The 19,268-nt window shown below is 43.2% G+C and overlaps 1 protein-coding gene across 6 annotated transcripts in view; it reads left to right on the top strand.

Annotated features, from left to right (window-relative positions):
* The first annotated feature begins 113 nt into the window (after positions 1-113).
* The window catches only part of LOC108155441 (protein held out wings), a 47,141-nt gene continuing 27,986 nt past the window's right edge, over positions 114-19,268 (top strand). For 5 of the 6 annotated variants that reach the window (XM_017286255.2, XM_017286253.2, XM_017286258.2 and 2 more), the window contains exons 1-2: positions 114-273; positions 1,007-1,533. In XM_017286255.2, coding sequence (XP_017141744.1) covers positions 1,224-1,533 — 310 coding nt within the window. In that variant the 5' untranslated portion in view covers positions 114-273; positions 1,007-1,223. The remainder of the gene's footprint in view (positions 274-1,006; positions 1,534-19,268) is intronic. The other variant, XM_017286254.2, reaches the window with a different exon arrangement.

Genomic DNA, 19,268 nt, shown 5'->3' with positions numbered 1-19,268 from the left:
TGTCGTGCGGGCAGAGAGCTCAAAAGAGAGCGAACCTCAACATTCCCACCCTCTCGATCGCTATGCCATGATGGCATACTGACTACCTATCGCGCTCTATGCTTCGCATTCAGATTCTTTTTCTCTGTCTTCGCGTTCGGTTCAGCTTTAGGAATAATCGGTAAACGGAATCGCGTTCAAGCAAAGTCCCCGAGATCGATCGCATTCGTTCTTCTCCGACTCGAATAAAATAATCACATGAAAAGAAATCCTCATTCGGTTAAATCGTAAGAAGTGTGTATATTGGATATTTTCCAACGCGTATTCCAGTGAAAACTAAATGAAGGCTAAACTAAACCCAAGAGATAAAACAGACAAACAGCAATGCTGTCTGCCCTGCCATCAACATAATCAGCAACTGTGCATATTTCTGCAAAATTTCGAATACTTCCAAGCGAATTTGAACATGGCTGGATAAAGCCTGGCGAATGTCGCACTGGAATTCCTGCAATTGTGCTAATTAATTTCATAAATTTGTTAAAATACGCTGGAAAATGTGTAGAACAATTTGCATATAAAATTATTTTCCTTTTTGTTGTATTTGCTCTCTCTGCGGGGCTGCAGCAGCCGTGTCAGCGAGTGGGAGCGAGCTAGCAGATATTTTGACATTCTGCTTTCATTCATCTCCGCCGCACTCACGCTCACTATCAAATTAACTGCGCTCTCTGTCGCCGTCTGGCTGCCTGCGAGAGTGTGTGTGTGTGTGTGCGCCTCTGACTCTGGCCTGCCTCTTTGCACACACACGATCGATCTGCGGCGGCGGCGCTGTCTTCTTCTGTCTTCTCGCTCTATCTGTCTCTCCTGGCTTTTGTGAGTGTGTGCCCGCTTCACGCAGTTTTTGTCTCGTTGCCGTTGCTAAAAGGCAAAAAAAAAACCGAAATTTTTTGGGTGGAGTTGTTTTCATTTCGTTTTCTTTTCCGCAAATATATAATAATAACACATTGATCGTTGTGTCTCTCTCTTGCAGTAACGTGTTAAAGAAAATTAATGAAATTGTGCAACAAGTAAATGAAATCAGAGAACAATCAACGAAATAAAAGAATCTCTCAAGAGTAAACAGTTTTCATTTCAAAAGAATAAACAAATCTACAGAGCAACATTCTCTCACTCGATTGCTCTCTTTCTCTCTCACATACACCCCCACAAACTCACACACACATATAACCAACAAACACAGCAACATAATGAGTGTTTGTGAGACCAAAGCCGTTGTGCAACAGCAAATGCAACAGCAATTGCAGCAACAAGCAGCCGCTGCTGCCGCCGTCGCAGCCGCTGCCGCCGTACAGCAGCAACAACAACAGCAACAACAGCAGCAGCAGCAGCAACAACAGCCCCCGCAAGTGGTGGTGCCCCAGCCGCATCTGACGCCCCAACAACAGCAACAGAGCACACAGAGCATCGCCGACTATTTGGCCCAATTGCTGAAGGATCGCAAGCAGTTGGCGGCATTCCCGAATGTCTTTACGCATGTGGAGCGACTTTTGGATGAAGGTAGGTGTGGGGTACTCCTTCTATGTTAATCTTATATTAATCAATGCCCAGACACTGTTAGCAGAATATCCCTGTCTCTCTGGGAATTTCCCTTGGCCCAATTAGGGAACATTATCTGTTACTGAATTTGCTTTGCTTATCCCATTCCAAAGGGAAAATCAAAATAGAATTTCCTTCACACTCTTGTACGATCGAATGTTAGGCATTTCACTGTTAGCCCTTAACAGTCATGATTACTTCTCTAGCGGTCTGGCTTTAATGGGTTAAAGGGCTTGCGCACACTGTAGCTGAAATCGGAGCTGAAAGCGGAGCTGATAGCTGATTTATAAGCTCTGAAAAAACAAACACACTGCACCGGTGCAAGTGCGCACATTGCAGACTGAGCTGAGCTGAAAGCTGAAAAAGCTCGCTGAAATCAGCTCAGCTTAGTTTGAACGATCAAGCATGTTTGTTTTTTCAGCAAGCTGATTGCTGATTTTGTTTAAGTGTATTGGTTTATAAGTGATCGTAAATGGGCTGCGAAACATTGTTAAGCGAAATTATGGTTAACCCAGCGCTGGGGAATAAGCGGGATTATTAAAAATATTTGAATAATAGTTTTATTTCTATAAATTCTGGAAGGCGATAAATTGGGCAAAAAAGTTTTATTATTACCATTTTCATATGTCAATAATAAATATAATATACTATGTCCCAAGTACAGTAAACGCTCGAAAGACATCACAATGTTTATTATTATACAAAATAAATAATAATTGAAAAATGTAATATTAATTCGCAGTGGCTTTTAGCTTTCAGCAATCAGATCAGCCGACAATGTACGCACCTGCAAGCTGATTCTGCCTGAAAAAAAGCTCTCAGATCAGCTGAGCTTTCAGCTCCGATTTCAGCGCCGATTTCAGCTCCGCTTTCAGCTATAGTGTGCGCGAGCCCAAAGACCTGCTGCCTGTCTCTCTCCTTCTGGCTATTCCCGGCCCCTCTTCTCTTCTCCTTACCTTCCAATCGAGTTCATTCCACCTTACAGCAGAAGAGCGGCGGCGGCGGCCGTTGTTTGTTATTTTTAGTTACTTCCTTTTTGTGCGCCTCTTCGCGAGCTACTCTGACTCTCTCTCTCATTGAATTTCTCTCCTTTGGGAATCTGTCTGTCCCTCGCTGTCTTTGGCCCCCTACTCGCATCTTATGTTGCGTTCCCCTTTGCTTTTGTTGTTCTTATTATGAATTCTTTGTTGACTTGGCCTTTCGTACACAACAGAAAGAGAAAAAGAGGGAGAGATCAGTGAGTTGAGATGTGCCGTTGCATGTCCCCTCCCTGGGGGGCATCCCTCATACTCCACTCAAGAGTTTCGACTACATTGAAGTGCGGTAAAAGTGTAGCACTGCGCGCTGCCCACGCCCGAAAATCAGCCTCAAGGCAAAGGCAAAAGCAAACACACACTTTTGTGCGGAAAACCAACAAAAAGTCAAACGAGGCCGGGACGGGACGGGACGGAGCCACTACCTGGTCGCATCTCGCAGGTCTCTACGTGTGTGTGTATCTGTGCGTGTGTGTGTGTGTTTGCCCAACATCTGTTGCCCATATGCATATATAGCCAGTAATGACAAAATTATGTTGCACAGATCTACACTACACTCCACCACAGATACCCGATATTTGGTTTTGGGTTCGTTGTTGCTTTTAACGCTTTTCGCATAGCTGCAAACTAGTTTCCCTCTCAACAAATTGTATTTGCTAAAAGCAAAGCGTTGACAATTTGTAAAACTCGTTCGACCAGACACAAAAATCACTAAAAAAAGACAACAACAACTAAAACTAAAACAAGAATATTCCGAGACACTACTACGGACTATGGCCATACCCGTTACCCGTTAAAGAACCAAAGATTACTTTTGGTATACCTAAAACCGAAGAAAACCCAAGAAAACAGTTCATGACTCCGTATATCCCTTGTAGTGTCGCTGCCTTTCGCATGTTGCACATAAAAACAGCATACCCTTGCAATCCGAGGAGTGCCCTACAATCCCTGCTCTGGGGCGGTGGGGCTCTGGCGTAGCTGTCTTATCAGCTTAGTGGGAGTGAGCCACAAGCCACACTCTGGCCAAAAGCAAGCACTGGCGGGGGGCTATGGGAACCGGCAAATTCGTTCGACTCGGGACCACAGCTTGGACGGCCGCTAACGGCTTTCAACTTTTCAACTTCTGCTTCTGCCACAGCCTTTGGGGGTGGGGGTGGGGGGGGCTCTCTGCTAGAAGTTTTTTGTGTTTTTGTGTTTTTCTCATTTGGCAACTTTCTCTTTTCAATTGCTGTCGTCGCTTGTTTTTGTTTTGCTTTCGACAACTCAACAGCAAAATTTCTCCCGAAGAACCCTACAAAAAATTAATTATCATTCTTCAAACCGTGATCTGTAATGAAGAAGGAAATGCGAATTATATATAATAAGGATTGGTAATCATAGAAAAAAAGAAAAAATGCAAAAATATGTCCCATTCTTCCGACGGAATTTGTTCCAATTGTTTTTAAACAATTCGTTTCGTAGTAGAGAGGGTTCAAAATTTCAGTCTAATAATACCAAAAATAAATGTATTTCCTTAATTCTTGAAAACTGAAAAATTAAAAATGTTAAGTAGCTTAAAATAATTTTGTATATTTTTTTTCGTTGTTGCGAGAGATCTAATTAGGTTCCTGCCTTACCCCAAGCGGCGGCAAACAACCAACAACAAGACCGACCCCAGAGACCGACGGTGTTTGAGGTTGCGGTTTCCAATTGTGGTTGCTGTTGTTGTTGTTGTTGTTGTCGGTGGGTTGGGGGCGTGCAACAATGTTTGCTTTGGGTTTTGTTCCTCCTCTTTGGGGTTCTGTACTCATCCGTGGGGCAATACTACCTGTTGGGGCGTCTGTTCATTTAAAATGCACAGCTTGTGATTACATTTGAATAGATATCCCAAACCCCCATACCCCCTATACCCCATACCCCCCATGCCCCATACCCATTGCAGATGTGCGTGTGTGTTTGTGTTTGTGTGGATACAGTGCGGTTCTAAAATATAGTTTGCCTCTATAGGTGGCTCTTTACCTTTACCTTATTTTCGATATAAATTCATCATAAATCCAAAACATGAGCGTAATGTTAATCGATTAATTATCGATAACAAGTAAACAATTATTTGATCGATATCAACAATATTAATCAATACATTTGTGAGGTTTCATATCTATAAATGCTCCTGTAAAATGTTGCAGTTCTATGGCTGTCATTCCGTTGCCTCAACAGCCAGTCATTCAGTCATGAAACGCACTGTAAAAACCCACGTACATACGTACATCCACATACATAGAATATATAGTATTTTTCTACATTTTTACTCTTTCTGTTTATTTGCCGCGTTTTTTTTTTTTATCGTCTTCATTCCGCCCGACGCTTTTGGCACTGCTGACATAAATTTCTGTTGCTGTTTGTTTTTCGGTTTTCTGACTCACGCCGCCCCAAAGCGACGACAGCGGAGGAGGAGGAGGCGAAGAATAAGTTTCGGCATTCGAGAGCCGAGAGAGGGAGAGAGAGAGTGAGGGGCATGGCATGGCATGGCATTCGTTGGTATTGTATCTGTTAGATAGCTTTTATGACACACGCCGCTGGAGCACGTTTCTGTATATCTGTTGCTCTGGCCATAGCTGTATCTGTATCTGTATCTGTATCTGTATCTGTATCTGTATCTCCGGCTGTATTCTGTTTCTCTCGTGGCCTATTCATAGTCGTCGCATTTCGCACAGTTGAAGTGTGCCTAGACTGTGGAAAACACTACTGGACCTGGACTGTGCGACGTCAGGCCCCAGAATCTCGGATTACCGGGCGACGCGGTGCCCCGTACTCGAAGCATAACTGCACGTACTATAAGATCGCGCATCTTCCATCTTCCATCTTCCGCATGACGTTTGTTTACCCAGCCGTGCGCGAGATCTTGGCTAAAAAAAGATGCAACCAGATAGAAACAAAAACCATCTTTTGATACACTTCATATACAATATACTATCTATTATATACTATATACTATGATGTATGATATATATATTTTGTGAAAAAGGAGACGCCCCAACACACACCTGACCGAAATAAATTATATATTACTATACAGCCAAGGTGTTGGACTGCTTGGACTGCTTACCGATCCCATCCGTATCTTGGGCAACAACAACAAAAAAAAAAAACAAAATCAAATTACTCGTACGCCCGCATGCGGAATATATCTACACACACACACAGTCATAGATGGTGTTTATATATATAGATACAAACATATCTGTGTGTATATATATTCTTTAAGCGGTGTGAGTGCGTTTGTATCTTGGTATTTCTTAGATACACACAAAAATCGCTCTCTTCTCACTTTTGTCCGACATTTTTCATGAAAATTTTGAAATGTGTTTCATTTCATCTAAATTTAGATTATTGGAAAAACGAAATGGCTTTTTCGGCTGCCTGCCGGCTGCCCGCCTGCCTGCCCGGCCCGTTCCATCGTTGGAATTTTCTCGTATTCTACCGTTTTAGGGCGTTGTTTTTCCCTGTGGCTCAAAGAGACGCAGAGATGGCGGCGGGGAGGGAGGGGATTGATCATTAAAATTGGTATTTAAAGTGCTGCTTGCTGCTTGCTGCTTGTTGACACTAATGTGGCAGAGGCTGTGTCCATCAAGTCGAATGCAAACAGCCAGCGCGATGCCAAAATGCAAACAAATGACTTGAACATTGGCCATCCCCTCTCCCAACATCCCATCCAAAAGATACATTTGATGATCGATCACCAGCCCTACGATCGATTAGGTCTTTGCCACCGGTACGGCAGTCAACGACTGCGATTATTCCATTCTGTGGCACTCTGTTTAGATGCAGTTTATTTTCAGCGTATCTTCCACCATAAAAGCTGTTATCTCCAATGTATCTTTTGGTATACAAGTGCACAAATTAAAAGATACAAAGCTCTCGATATGCAAGGATTTTTGGGGAGGATTAGGGTTTGAAATTAATTAAATGATTGGACACCATTGGACACATTATCTATAAAAAACTCTACCAAATCGATAAATTATCGATTATAGCCATATAGTGGTATAATTTTATATTCGATAAAATATGTAAATTCTCGATAGATCGATTAAATGTGGATAGAAGATAGATCGGCAGAAAAAATACATTTCTTATAAAAATAGATTATTTGATCGATATACAAATATGTATATGTATATATTCGATCAAATCGATTAATTATCGATACAAGAAATAAATTTTCGATAGAAATGATTATTTAACATTAGCAGTAATCAATTTTCGATAAAATTAAATATTTTATAGATATACAAATTCATATTTTCGATCAAATCGATTAATTATCGATACAAGGAATAAATTTTCGATAGAAATGATTATTTAACATTAGCAGCAATAAATTTTCGATAAAATGAAATATTTTATAGATATAAAAAAACATATGTTCGATCAGATCGATTAATTATCGATAGATGCATTGAAGTTTCGATGAAATCGATTACTTATCGTTCCCTGAAGTTGAATAGCAAGAAATCCCAGAGCCGACCGCACTTGAAGCATTTTAATTTGAAATTTTCATAGGCAGGCAGGCCCTGGAACCTGGTGGCCCCGCCTGCCGATGGTTGTTCCTCCTTCACCTCCTCCTCCTCCTCCTAACTGACGTGATCATAAATTTGTTGACAATTGTTATGCGGAACGCGTAGGCACAGACAGCTGCTGTTTATAGCGCACCGCGGCACCCGCACCACCACCCCCACCCGCGCCCGCACCCCCGCCCGCACTCTCGCATCCACTCCCACCCGCACGAAACCCCCAATCGAAATGATTCGAATCCAAAAGCGATTCCACGCCTCATTGCGTTTTCAAATTCAATTAAAATCTTTTGTCATCGACCATCCACCGGTCGTCTGTCCGTTGGTTTTGTTTTGATTTGTGTTATTTGTTTTATGGGCCGAGGGATGGGCTGGTTGGTGGCTCTTTCTTTCTCTCTTTATACGTATAAATGCAATCAAGCATTTAGCCAACAGTACGACCACCGCGGAAGTTGACCAAATCGAAAGCCAAAGACCGAAAGCAAATGAAGCCATCGACTAAAGCCAAGAGTAATACCAAAGCACTCAGAGCCACGATTGCAATTGCATTTGTTGCATGAAAAGGGCATTGATCGTTGATCGAACGACCGATGGGATGGCATGGCATGGTATGGGATGGTATGGGATGGGTCCTATGGCTGATCATTGATGAGGCGAAAGTTGCAGGCTTTTTGAATTCACTTTCGTTTTGGTCGAATGAACTTGTCATGGAAAGCGGGTCTTGATTGGGGGATTATTATCTAATTATGGTATTACATGATCGCCACAAAATTAAGTGGGAATTGAATGGGAATTCACTCGCTAAACGTGTATTAATCCATCCCCATTTATACTTTAACAGTAGTTCAGATATTTATGGACAGCTCTGCACTGTTTCCAGTGCTACGAGAGTTATGCCTTGGCAATCGACTGGAAAAAGGTGTTCGTGGGCACGAGAATGCAATAACAAAATACTTCTTAGACGGCGAAAGACACGAAGATCGAAGGAGAGCATATGGAGAAGAGACCCCTGTTCCGTGGCGGACTCCCTGCCAAGCACTTGTGCATCCCACAGATACAGATTTGCGATCCTAGAATTCAGATTAATGTGCCACTTGCCTTGTCCGTTGACTGTATCTTTTATGTTTTATCTAAGCCGCATCGTACATCTTTTGGCAGCCTTCAATTAGCAATTATTTTCCTTGTAAATGCTTTTGCAACATGAGTACGAATATTGCGTCATTTGGCGTCATGTTATTTGATAGCCGAGGCAACAGCAAGCGTGCCACAGATGTGGCAATAGCTGGAGGAATATAAGTATGTAATTTTTGACAAAAATAGCAAAAAAGAAGAGTGAAACAAAGAAGCGCGTAATTAAAAAATATGTATATTTTCACATGCGTTCATGTTTCTGCCGCTCTTTGGAAGATTTTTGGAGTGCCCATCCCTTGGATGGCCGATGGGGCACGCGACTACCAGCAGCAGCCAGCCGCCAGCCGCCAGCCATGTGGCATTAGACAATTGCTTTAATATGCCACCAGGCGGCACACAGGCAGTGGCACAGGGACAGGGGCACACAGTAGTCGACAAGCTGCACAAATTGAACAATTTGATAACGCGGCGGAGGAGAGGGTGGGGTCGGGGGCCGGGGGCCGGCTGCCACCACACTTGAGCGACGAGCCGCACAAAGAGGCAACATTGTGGAATTGTTTGTGGCCTTTGAAGTTGCGGGGGCTTTCAGTGCTCTGCCCGCCATATGGTCGGCTGCATCTTTGTATCTCCTGCATCTCTGGCTTCGAACTCGAACTTAAAACTCTTTGGAAATACGTATATGGTTATGGATGCTGCCTGCCTGCCTGCCTGCCACTTGAAAGTGAATCAATTTTATTGCAGCCTGAAGTATTGCATTCGCCATTCGATTGGATATCGACGATCAATTTAATTTTTCAATTGCCTCTAAAGACCTCCAGATCTCCTCAACTTTGAGGCGTGTGAAATGCGGGCGGCGGGCAATCCGGCGGAATTCCAAAAAAAATACTCACCCTTAGAAAACCATTTTGGAGATGCAAAAACTTTGTTTGAACTTTGAAAAGTGAACTCCAAAACACCCCTTTCGATCTCTAAGGTTTATCTGATATTTGGAACACAACTTTTTCTCTTGAGCGACTTTTGGAACTCACACTTTGCTGACTGCTAAGCTACTCTGTAAGAGAAACAGAAAGATAGAGTGAGGATAAGAGCAGCGGGAAATGTTTATAATCCGAAATAATAAAGCGAAGCCAAAAGAAAAACACCAACAAACGTCGACAAAAGATACAGAAAGCACACACAAAAAGCACAAAAAAAGATACAGATTGCATCTTAATCTTCTCGGCTTGATGTTGCTGCTTCTGTTGTGCCTTTCCTTCGTTCCATCCATCTTTCAGTCTGTCATAGATTCAAGACAATTAACAGCAACGTAAATCTCACAAAAAAAACAAGAGGGAAAAGGTGGAAGATAAATGTAAGCCAACAGATACAAAGATACAAAACAGATGTACCGTTGGAGCACATGGAGCATAGGTTATTCGAACCCTAGGAATGGAAAGGGTATCCCTAGAAGGGGAGTTCCCAGAGCACATTCGTTCAAGGATGGATCATTGGCTTGCTTTGTACAAATTTCCCACAAGCAAAAGGTACTCCAGATTCTTGGCTTGGCTGATTCTAGCTTCGGATTAGACGGGGATCTCAAAAGATTAGCAGTTCCATTCGCAGCTCGAGTGCCCTCAATCCGTGTATCTTTGTATTTTCATTTTGTGACTTTTTCATCGCGCTTCGACGAGTGCGATTGGGAGGGGGAAGGGGAGGGGGAGTGGGAGAGGCGACGACGCGTATTTGCCGTTTTTCGCAGCATGAATGAATGAATCTTGGCTGCCGCCAGCATGTGTCACGTCTTCGTGCCTTAACCTGTCTGCCGACTGTCACACTGCCACTGTATCTTTGTATCTCTGTATCTCCGAGTGAGACTCTCTGTCTGTGTCTGTGTCTGTGTCTGTGTGCATGGCTGAATGGCCTTTTGGCTTTGGATTTCTTTTTTTTTCGGTGGCGCCTCAACAGCCGTTTCAATTTTGCGCTATTTTCGGCTAACGCACTCGCCGAAACGCCTGCATTTTGGTGTCTTTCAGTCGTTTCGATTGAAAGTTGATGAAATTTCATAAAATTCAACAAATGCCACACCCCAATGGGCTCCTAATTGTGGCATTTCCCATCATCTGTTCGCATTCAGTGCCTCTCTGGCTCGTGGGCTGTGTGTGGGGGGGCTGTGGGTGTGGGGGAGTGCTGCATTTTGCCTTTTGTCTTTACTTTTGACTGCCTTTTAGTGTGTTTGCGTTTTGCGTTTGGCTTTAAATATGCTGTTGTCTTTTTTTGGCAGTTTTTAGAGTCTGCCTTTGATATGCCATAAATGCTTTAATGTCGTGCTGCGTTGGCCACGTTTTCCGCGTATTTGGGTTAAATGTCCATTTTATATGGACGCCCAGGCGCCTGGCTTTCTGTCAATCATGTGGAAGGCCAGCAGGTTAGCCCTGTGGGCGGATGAATTAATTGTGTGGCTTGTGGGCTCTTTAAATGGTTATCCTGTATCCACACTCGCACGATCTAAGGGGCTGCGGGGGTGCAATCAGAGATTGAAAACACTCATTTCCAGAGAAATATGGAAACACAACCGGGTTTCAATTTGCCTTTGGCTGTGCATTCAATTGTCTTATAGGGAATAGGGCAATCATTCAGTCAATCAATCAATCAATCATACTCGTACGATAGTGGACCCATTGGAATGTTGGAATGTGTCATCCGATCCATTCACGCGTGACTGACACTTTGCTATTTCGTTGCACAAATATTTTCGAGCAGTGCAATATTAAATTCCTCATAAAAAATCGTATAACATTATACTATCGATGGAGGTATAATTTCTTGTTGAAATATTGATAAATTTTGATAACAGCGATTAATTTGCGATTCATTGTCGATAAGTTTCGATATAACTTATCGATATATTCTTGGATGTTGGCATGCAATTACTGCACCGTCAAGTGGCCCGTGGGGAGGCTGTTACCTCCTCCCGCCCAACCGACCGAGGGGCGCTGCCGCATGACGCGCGCCGCGTTAACCGAACCGAACGCGAACATGCAGGAAAGATATGATCGAAAAACTCGATAAATCATGATCGATATCGCCAATAATTGATCGTCTACAGAACTAAAGTGGCGATAAAATTTCTTCATTTCAAAATTCTGGAATTTAATCGTACAGTTTCCGAAGTCTCGCTCTGCAGAATGTCTTTCGAAGCAAATGGATCCGTTCGCTTGTGGGAAATTTGTGAAATGTGATCTACTAGGGTGGGGTTCCACACTGGTTTTTATATGTGTAATACACAGTGGAAAATTAGTCACTCTTTTACGGAGTTGCACTTCAAGACTTCACTTTTATTCGTGACAATTTCTATGCCCCAACGGAGGAGGCAACTTTAGTTTTATTTTTTAAATACCAAAGCAGCCCACACGACCCTCTGGCCTCTGGCCCCCCTCTCTCTCTCTCTCTCTCTCCGCCTTCGCATCTTCTGCTCTCCTGCCTGTGCCCCCCCCACCTTTGTGGGCAATGTCCAAGGACGACTTGTGGGGCTTATCAGGCATGGCAACAGCTCGAATGTCATTGGCATGCGACATGTTGTATGTGCCACAACGTCGGAGTGCTGTACGGGCGCGCTGCACTTGCGTTTTCTGGCCCGCAGCAAAAGTTTTGTACGTAGGATTTTCCGGTTTTCCACGCACTCGAAGAGAAACCCACACACGCACACACGCACACACACACCACACACACACACTGACACACAAATTGTCATACAAAGCGACACTTGAGGCGGAGACAAGCCGCCACAACAAAAGTGTAAAGAAAAAAAAATATAAAAAATGAAAATAAATAAATTAACAGAAAAAAAAGGGAAAAGAAAAACGAAACGAAACGAGAAAAGAGATTGACGAGTGCCCCGCAGCGGCAGTGGTAGCGGCAGCGGCAGAGGCAGCGGCAGAGGCAGCGGCAGAGGAATGACTAAAAATAAACAAAAAACGTGGGCGCGCGGTAAAAAGAAGAAAACACCAGAAAAAAAAAGCCAAAAGGAAGAGAAATGAAAAAGGTGTTAAGAACAAGTTGCACACTCAACAAAGCCCCAAATCCAACAGGCTAAGTCTACCCACAGATACCGCACAGATACACAGATACACGGATACACAGATACATGCGTCGTACGTGCGTGTGTGTACATTTATTATTATTATAATAAATCCCATTCAAGGCAAGACCAAGACGATCGGGTGGGTGCAAAAAAGGGAAAAGAAAAAGGCAGGCGGCAGGCGGCAGGCGGCGGCTTTGGCTTTTGTTTCAAAACGAGTTGCTTTCGGCCACACTTCAATGTTGGCCAAGTCAAGCATATTACGCTACCAGTACGAGTACCTGTATAGACAAATAATTACGACGCTGTGCGGATGTTGTCGTGTGTCGTGTGTTGGTGTAATCTAATGCTCGTATATCATTTTTGGTTGTTGAAAGTGGGGGAGCGAGAGAGATCATGCGACAAAGTGAGAGGCTGGCAAGACCGTGACCCATTCAAAGATCCCACATACCATCCATACCGTGCCAAATAAATACTCGCTTAATGTACCAGAAATGTATTTGGCTTTCAAAATTGTTGCTTAAATTATGTGAGTGCATCCTAGGAGCTTGAGGATTTGTTGAACTTCAAAATTTCTAAGGGTTATACGCTCCATACTATTTCTCTCTCTTAGGCTACTTCATTCCCCTGCTCTCTCTCTCTCTCCCCGGCTGCTTTCCATCTTTCCATTATTCCCATTCGATCAGTCCTTCCATTTGCTGTCTCTCTTGCAGTCCGTCTCCTTCCATTACACTCCACTCGCACTCTCTCTCTCCCTCTCTGGCAGTCAATACCTTATAGGGCATTGTGGGATACTTCGATCCTATATCTGACATACTTTTTGATTTACAAAGATTTTAACGTAGTATTTTCAAAGGTTTTGAGTGTCTGGTCCATGTCCACGTACGAGGGATCAGGGAAAGGCTCTGCAGTATTCTATATATTAGTTCTTTCTCTGGATCGTATCTGGAAATCGTACTCTCAGGAGGTAATAGAAGAGCTTCAAAAGTAGGAGAGTTTCTACTAAAGAATTAGATCTCTCTAGAACGAATATCATCATATATCATTCCGATCTCAATATTTATTTTTTGTTGAAGAAAAGGGAACGTAAAGTTGTAGTCCTCTGGAGGTCTCTTTATACAAGTTTTCCATCACATATTTTTTACGAAATTCAACCAAAATCTCATTCGTTTTTTGTATTTATCTCCAAAAAAAAAAAAAACTAGACCAAATCGAGTTATTTGATGTGTTTCTTGAGAGCTAATTATGGCGATGTGGGGGCTGTGGGGGCTGTCTTGGACTTATAAACAAATATTATAAACATGACATAAGCAGCGATAGCCATAGGCCACAAGCCATGGCCCATAGCCGGTCCGTCCGGCTGATCCAAAAACGGCACCCAACTGCAACTTTCACCGGAATGCCATAACGCAAGAAATTATTTTCCAATGGGGCAAGCCATAAAATGGGGCAAGCAGGCAGCAGGCAGCACTCCTCGATTGATTTTTGATTTCCTCCGGAATCGGCGTCTCCGTATCCGTCTCCGTACAAGTAAAATGTTCGTGTGCATATATTTGGTAATAAAAACATCCAGAATGTTTAACATTTGATGGAATGCAGCGTTTTTCGAATTTTGGGGAAATTTATTGGTTCGAAAGAACTTTTCTGTATCGAAAAGTGCAGCGAAGTGGAAATTGTACCAAGAAGTAACAAAATATTCAATATATATCTACAATGTCTACCAAAAAAGGTCATGAACCCTGCGGGTGTCTGTCCCCCTGCCCCCTTCCTGTTCTGTGGCATCATCTTGGTCTTTGTTTACGTTCCCTTGCCCCACGGGCATCCGCGACTCCGGAAAAGTCATTCGGCTACTCCAGAAATAAACCAGCCGCGGCCACAGCCACAGCCTCGCAGCCTCGCAGCATCCCAGCAGCCGTATGGAAGTGTGGACTGAAATCTCATATTCTAAATATTCTTAAAAATAGAAGTCCCTCCCTCTCCGGCAAACAACGTTGAGATGTGGCAAGAAAACGTTGAGATTTGCCTGTTGATTGAGGTGCTCGATTTCGGGTGGCAGTCAAAATGGTTAGGGGTTCGATTACCCTTTGCCCTTTACCTCTTAAAATAAATTTCCAGGAAAGAACAGGGTTCCTCCGGAGCTACCTTCCCCATAGATGCTGTCTGTGGCTATTGCTCATAATTCTGTAGCTTAATGGGGGAAATTTTCTACAGATTGAAGCTTTAAAACTTTAAAATTATGTGATCGATAAATTACCGATAACCGATAGGTTTCCTAGCAATTTAAATAATTATATTGATCGATACATTTTTGTTTGATTTCATTGCATTATCTATGCATGTTTTTTGGAGACGTGGGATTCTATATTTTTATGATCTTAAATCTAGAATTAATTTATAATTTATAATACAAGATCTATAAGATTCTAGCTTATTCCATTCCGAAGATATCTTCAAAATTGTACTTTAGAGATGATAGGATAGAGAGAGACTCCTAATATATCTACCAGATAAATTCCCGCTGCCTTCACGGCAAAGCCCGAGATATTTGTAACATATTTTCCACGGATCATAAATTGTTTTCACATAAACTGCCTCCATTTTAATGTACGAGTATTACTATCATTATCTTATCTAATCGCAAATTTATTCTCCTCCTCTCTTTGTTTATTTGCAGGTGAGTTTTTCTTATCACGGAGCCAAAAGCGATAAAGATACGGCCCTGCCCTGCACGGCCCGCACGGCAGCAACAAAATGCCGTCGCTATGGACGGGGGGGAGGCGGCTAACCTGATTGGCCGAGTACACAGATCGTCTATTAGCTATACTATAAATTGTTAACTTTTAATTGGCTTAAGCAGCCATTGCAATCGCCAGAACAGGGCAGAGGGAGAACCATCGTCATTTGTGATATTTTGTTGCTTTTAAGCTGGGTTTTATGGGGCTGGGGATGGGGCGGCCGGCCATAAAATCAGCTTCGGTTAATTGCTTTATAAAAATGGGCGCGCGCGTGTGTCTACCGCGACTACTGTGTGTGTTTTTTTATCTGTAGGAAATGACTAAATTGTCATTCATCTCTCGGCAGTCGCCAGTCGCCGGTCGCTCGGCTATGAAATTTATGCACTCAAAGGTTTGGCATTTGCTTTTTTTTTTTCTATTCAAATGAGAAGCAGAACCCTGCTGAAGGGAACGGGAAGCCACCCGAATGTTTCGTTACTCTTAATTAATTTTCTTTTCTGGGTGCGGCTTCCTGCTTTGGCCTCAGATCTGCTTTGAATGGAAAGAGGAGCACACTTTTAATTGGCAAAAAGTGTGCTACGGCCACGAGTGGAAGGGGGGGGGGGGGGGGGGGGGGGGGGGGCAAAAGGGTATCGATTTTGGTTTAAACGACATTTTCATTAGCTCTCCATCAGAGCTTTTGTCCACTGATGCGCCATGGATTCGCTGTAAAAACCTTCCATAGGGAAAAGGACACATTCGTTGGGACCTCACATGCCACGGAGGTCATTCCGACCGAGCGATTCGAAGTTTTTATCCCTGTTATCGATCATTTATCGTTATATATATCCCTGAAGACAGGGAACAGCTGTTTTGCCAGTCACACGTAAACGTAGTCTGCGCTGTGCATTCCATTAACGTATCAGGGCTTCCATATGAATTTATATATAATATTCCTTTAATCCCTTCACAGGAGCAATCCATTAGCTATGATCGATACCACTGATTGAGGTCTTGCAATGAAAGAAGCCGAAAATTTTAGACTCATTACAGTTGAATGCGGTTTAGCTGGCATTTTCCTTTAATCATTTATTTTGCAAGCAATTTACGCATTGATTGCGTATTTATTTGGATCGTTTTTGGGATCGTTTTTCCCTAGGCCAGGCCTCTGGCCTCCTCTGGGCTGTACTATACCCGTTTTGCTGAAAATTGTGCTCATGGGAACTGATTGATTAGCGGTTAGTGGCTTTGGCTTTGGCTCTGGCTCTGGCTTTTGGTGGCTTGGACATCGACCGTCGACCGACTGCAGAAAACAGCAACTGCCAGACGATATTTGCAACGTTTTTTGGCAACGACAAGTTGCCGCTGCAATTGGGTATTTTTTCGCTTTTTGGTGAGCAATTTTCGAAACGTGTTTGTTTTGTTTGTTGGCGCGTTGCAGCCAGGCCGCATAACTGTTTGCCTTCGGCTCTCACGGAAAGTGTGGATGGAGCTGTTGCTATTGGATCGGGGGGTATCCCCACATTTAATGAGTGCCGAGCCGTGCTGTGCCGAGCCGTGCCGGACAGCTGTGAAAATGTTTATTCGTCCCATGACTCAGTTCTGGCATTGTGAATAAGTTAACAAATTCATTAGAAATTCGAAATGTATTTGAAAGTAATTGATATATCAGATGGTATACCAAACGGAGGATATTCTGTTCTACACAAATTTCTCTCCTATAAGAGAGCTTTTGCAGTTTTGTTGCCTTTCGACTCGAGCGCAGTGCAGACTCAATTGTCTTATCGCTTGATCTGCGATTTCATCTACGAGCTTTGCCTCTCTCTCACGCCACTAGAGGCTCTCTTAATTGCTTCACTCCTTCCACTGCTCTCTCAGCAACAAGAACAACAATGCGAGCGTTGGAAGAGCTGCACTTTGTTGATGTCGGCAAACGGGATTTGCTCACATTTGCGCGCATTTGCTCCTTCTCGCACGCACTGGCATGCATTCAGCAGTCTTTCAATTCCTACCAGCAACAACAACAATGAGCTTTACTCGTCTCTCGCTCGCTCTCTCTGGGCCTCGGTCGCAGCAAAAACAGAAGCATAAAGAAAAGCGAACTACCCTACTTTGCTGCGTAGTTCCTGTGTCTTTTCGGCTATAAAATACCCTTTGAAAATGCATTTATGTGTATTATATTTCCTACTGATCAAAACTCCAATTATCAAATTACCTAAATAATTGTGTATCAAAATATCAATCAAAATATAAAACAATAGATTTCAAGGGTGTGTGCGCTGCGCCAACAAGCGATTGATTGGTGGCTAATGTTTCGACACCTATTTAATTCCGTTGATGTGGAGCTGCTGCCGTCGACGCCACGGCACGCCCACTTCCATTGGGACGCCCTTGATGCTCTTAAGCGATTTGGGGGGGAGCCCCTGCTTAATGCGAAAGCTCTACTGCTGCTGCTGCCGCCTGCCTCCCACAAGTATTTTCTTTCATTTTTGTTTTGTTTTCCAAGTGCATGGGAAAATTTGTTGTAATCTGGTGGGCTTCCCCGATAAAGCCTCACCCACACCCAAGCCCACACCCGCAGCGGAAAACACACATAATTTCTGTCTGTCTTGCGTCTGTCCTTCTGTGTGTGTGTGTGTGCGTCTGTGTGTGTGCATAATGTTGCTGTTGTTTGACTTAAGTGCTGCTGCGTGTGCTCTGCGCTGACAAACAACTTTCCACATTTCCATTGTCTGTGGAAAAAACTGAAAGTTCAAATGTAACATTTCACTTCCTTTCGGATTCAGGCAACAACACCTCATCTTTCGCTCGAGGGGAAATGCTATCCCTACCCCTAACCCCTCCCTCCGTCGCAGGCATTCTGCTGTGACGACCGACGAGACTTAATGCTCGTCAAAATGTGGCACACAGAAGTGGCTTCCAGATGTGGGACGTCACCCATTCTCCCTCTGGTCGTCTCCGGTGTGTCGCCACTGTGACATGTGAAAAGCCTCTTGTTGGCCAATTCTGCATTGTTTTTTTTAGGCCACAGTTTTCTTTTGTGTGCCCAGCATTAGTGGAGTGTTTGAGAGTGTGCTGGATTAGTCCTTGGGTCTGTGACAGGCCGAAGGACGGACTGCAGAAGGGAAGATCTTTAATCTACGATTTTGAAGATAAGTCGATCTAATATTCTATTCTCTTTAATTTCATTATGATGAGAGTATAACTGCAGTCGGAATACGTACGAAACGTAACTTGTTCCTTCTCTTATGGGGTACATATCATTACCCATCATATATGTATGTGCCTCAATAGGTATCCCCTAGTCGCAACACCTACTTGTGTATGTATTTCTATATTTCCTTTAGTCACATGTAGAATTCTCCTTTGAAAGACGGCAAATCTTTGGCTGTGGGTGTTGGCATTAGCTTTAATGCCCTTAGACGGATGGATGATGGCAATGGCGATGATGAGCCGTATTAATGGCCACTAGAGGCCGGCCAGCAGCGTCGACAGAGGCACAATTAGGGGTACCACCGTCACATTGAGTGTCCATTAAAATTCCGCCTCCCATTTCTTTTTAATATTTCTTTGTTGCCACGTAATTAAACGGCACCAGCCACTCAATGCGATGGCTAATAAAATGATTGTGTGTGCGCGTGTGTGTGTGTGAGAGAACATATATTTCGGGGGCATTACGAAGTCGAAAATTAGTCACGAATTTGCTGGGGATTTGTTTTTTTCGAACATTTTTGCACGTTTGACCAAGTAAATGCTGTGTGAGATTTTAATCGCAACGATTTATTTGCCCAATGCCTGGCGGACTGGTTCGAGAGTGTGGCCAGAACATGATTTGGTAACAGCGATTTAATCTCGTTTTAATTTTTATTGACATTACATTTAATATATTTATTAACACCGACGATTGATACGGCCGTTTAACCCCAAATCCCAAAATATCCAAATGTACTGCAAATTATTCACATATTTAATTAAATCAAAAATTTTGATGTGTTGCGCTGCTCTTTCCCGCATTCAATATTCCATCTATTGATTTTAATGCCCCTTCGGGGGGTAATATGATTTTGGAACAGATGTTTGAGCCCATAAAATATATACAAATTTAAGACATGGCGTTCTATATGCTACGGTTCCACTTGGGCACATTCTCTGGTAGGTTGATTTCCTGCAAAAGATATTGATAATGTTTATCGATAAGCTATACAAT

This window comes from Drosophila miranda, chromosome 2 (assembly GCF_003369915.1).
Source record: "Drosophila miranda strain MSH22 chromosome 2, D.miranda_PacBio2.1, whole genome shotgun sequence".
Taxonomy (NCBI): Eukaryota; Metazoa; Arthropoda; class Insecta; order Diptera; family Drosophilidae; genus Drosophila; species Drosophila miranda.
Note: the sequence above shows the minus strand (reverse complement) of the source record. Positions and strands in the feature narration are given on the sequence as shown.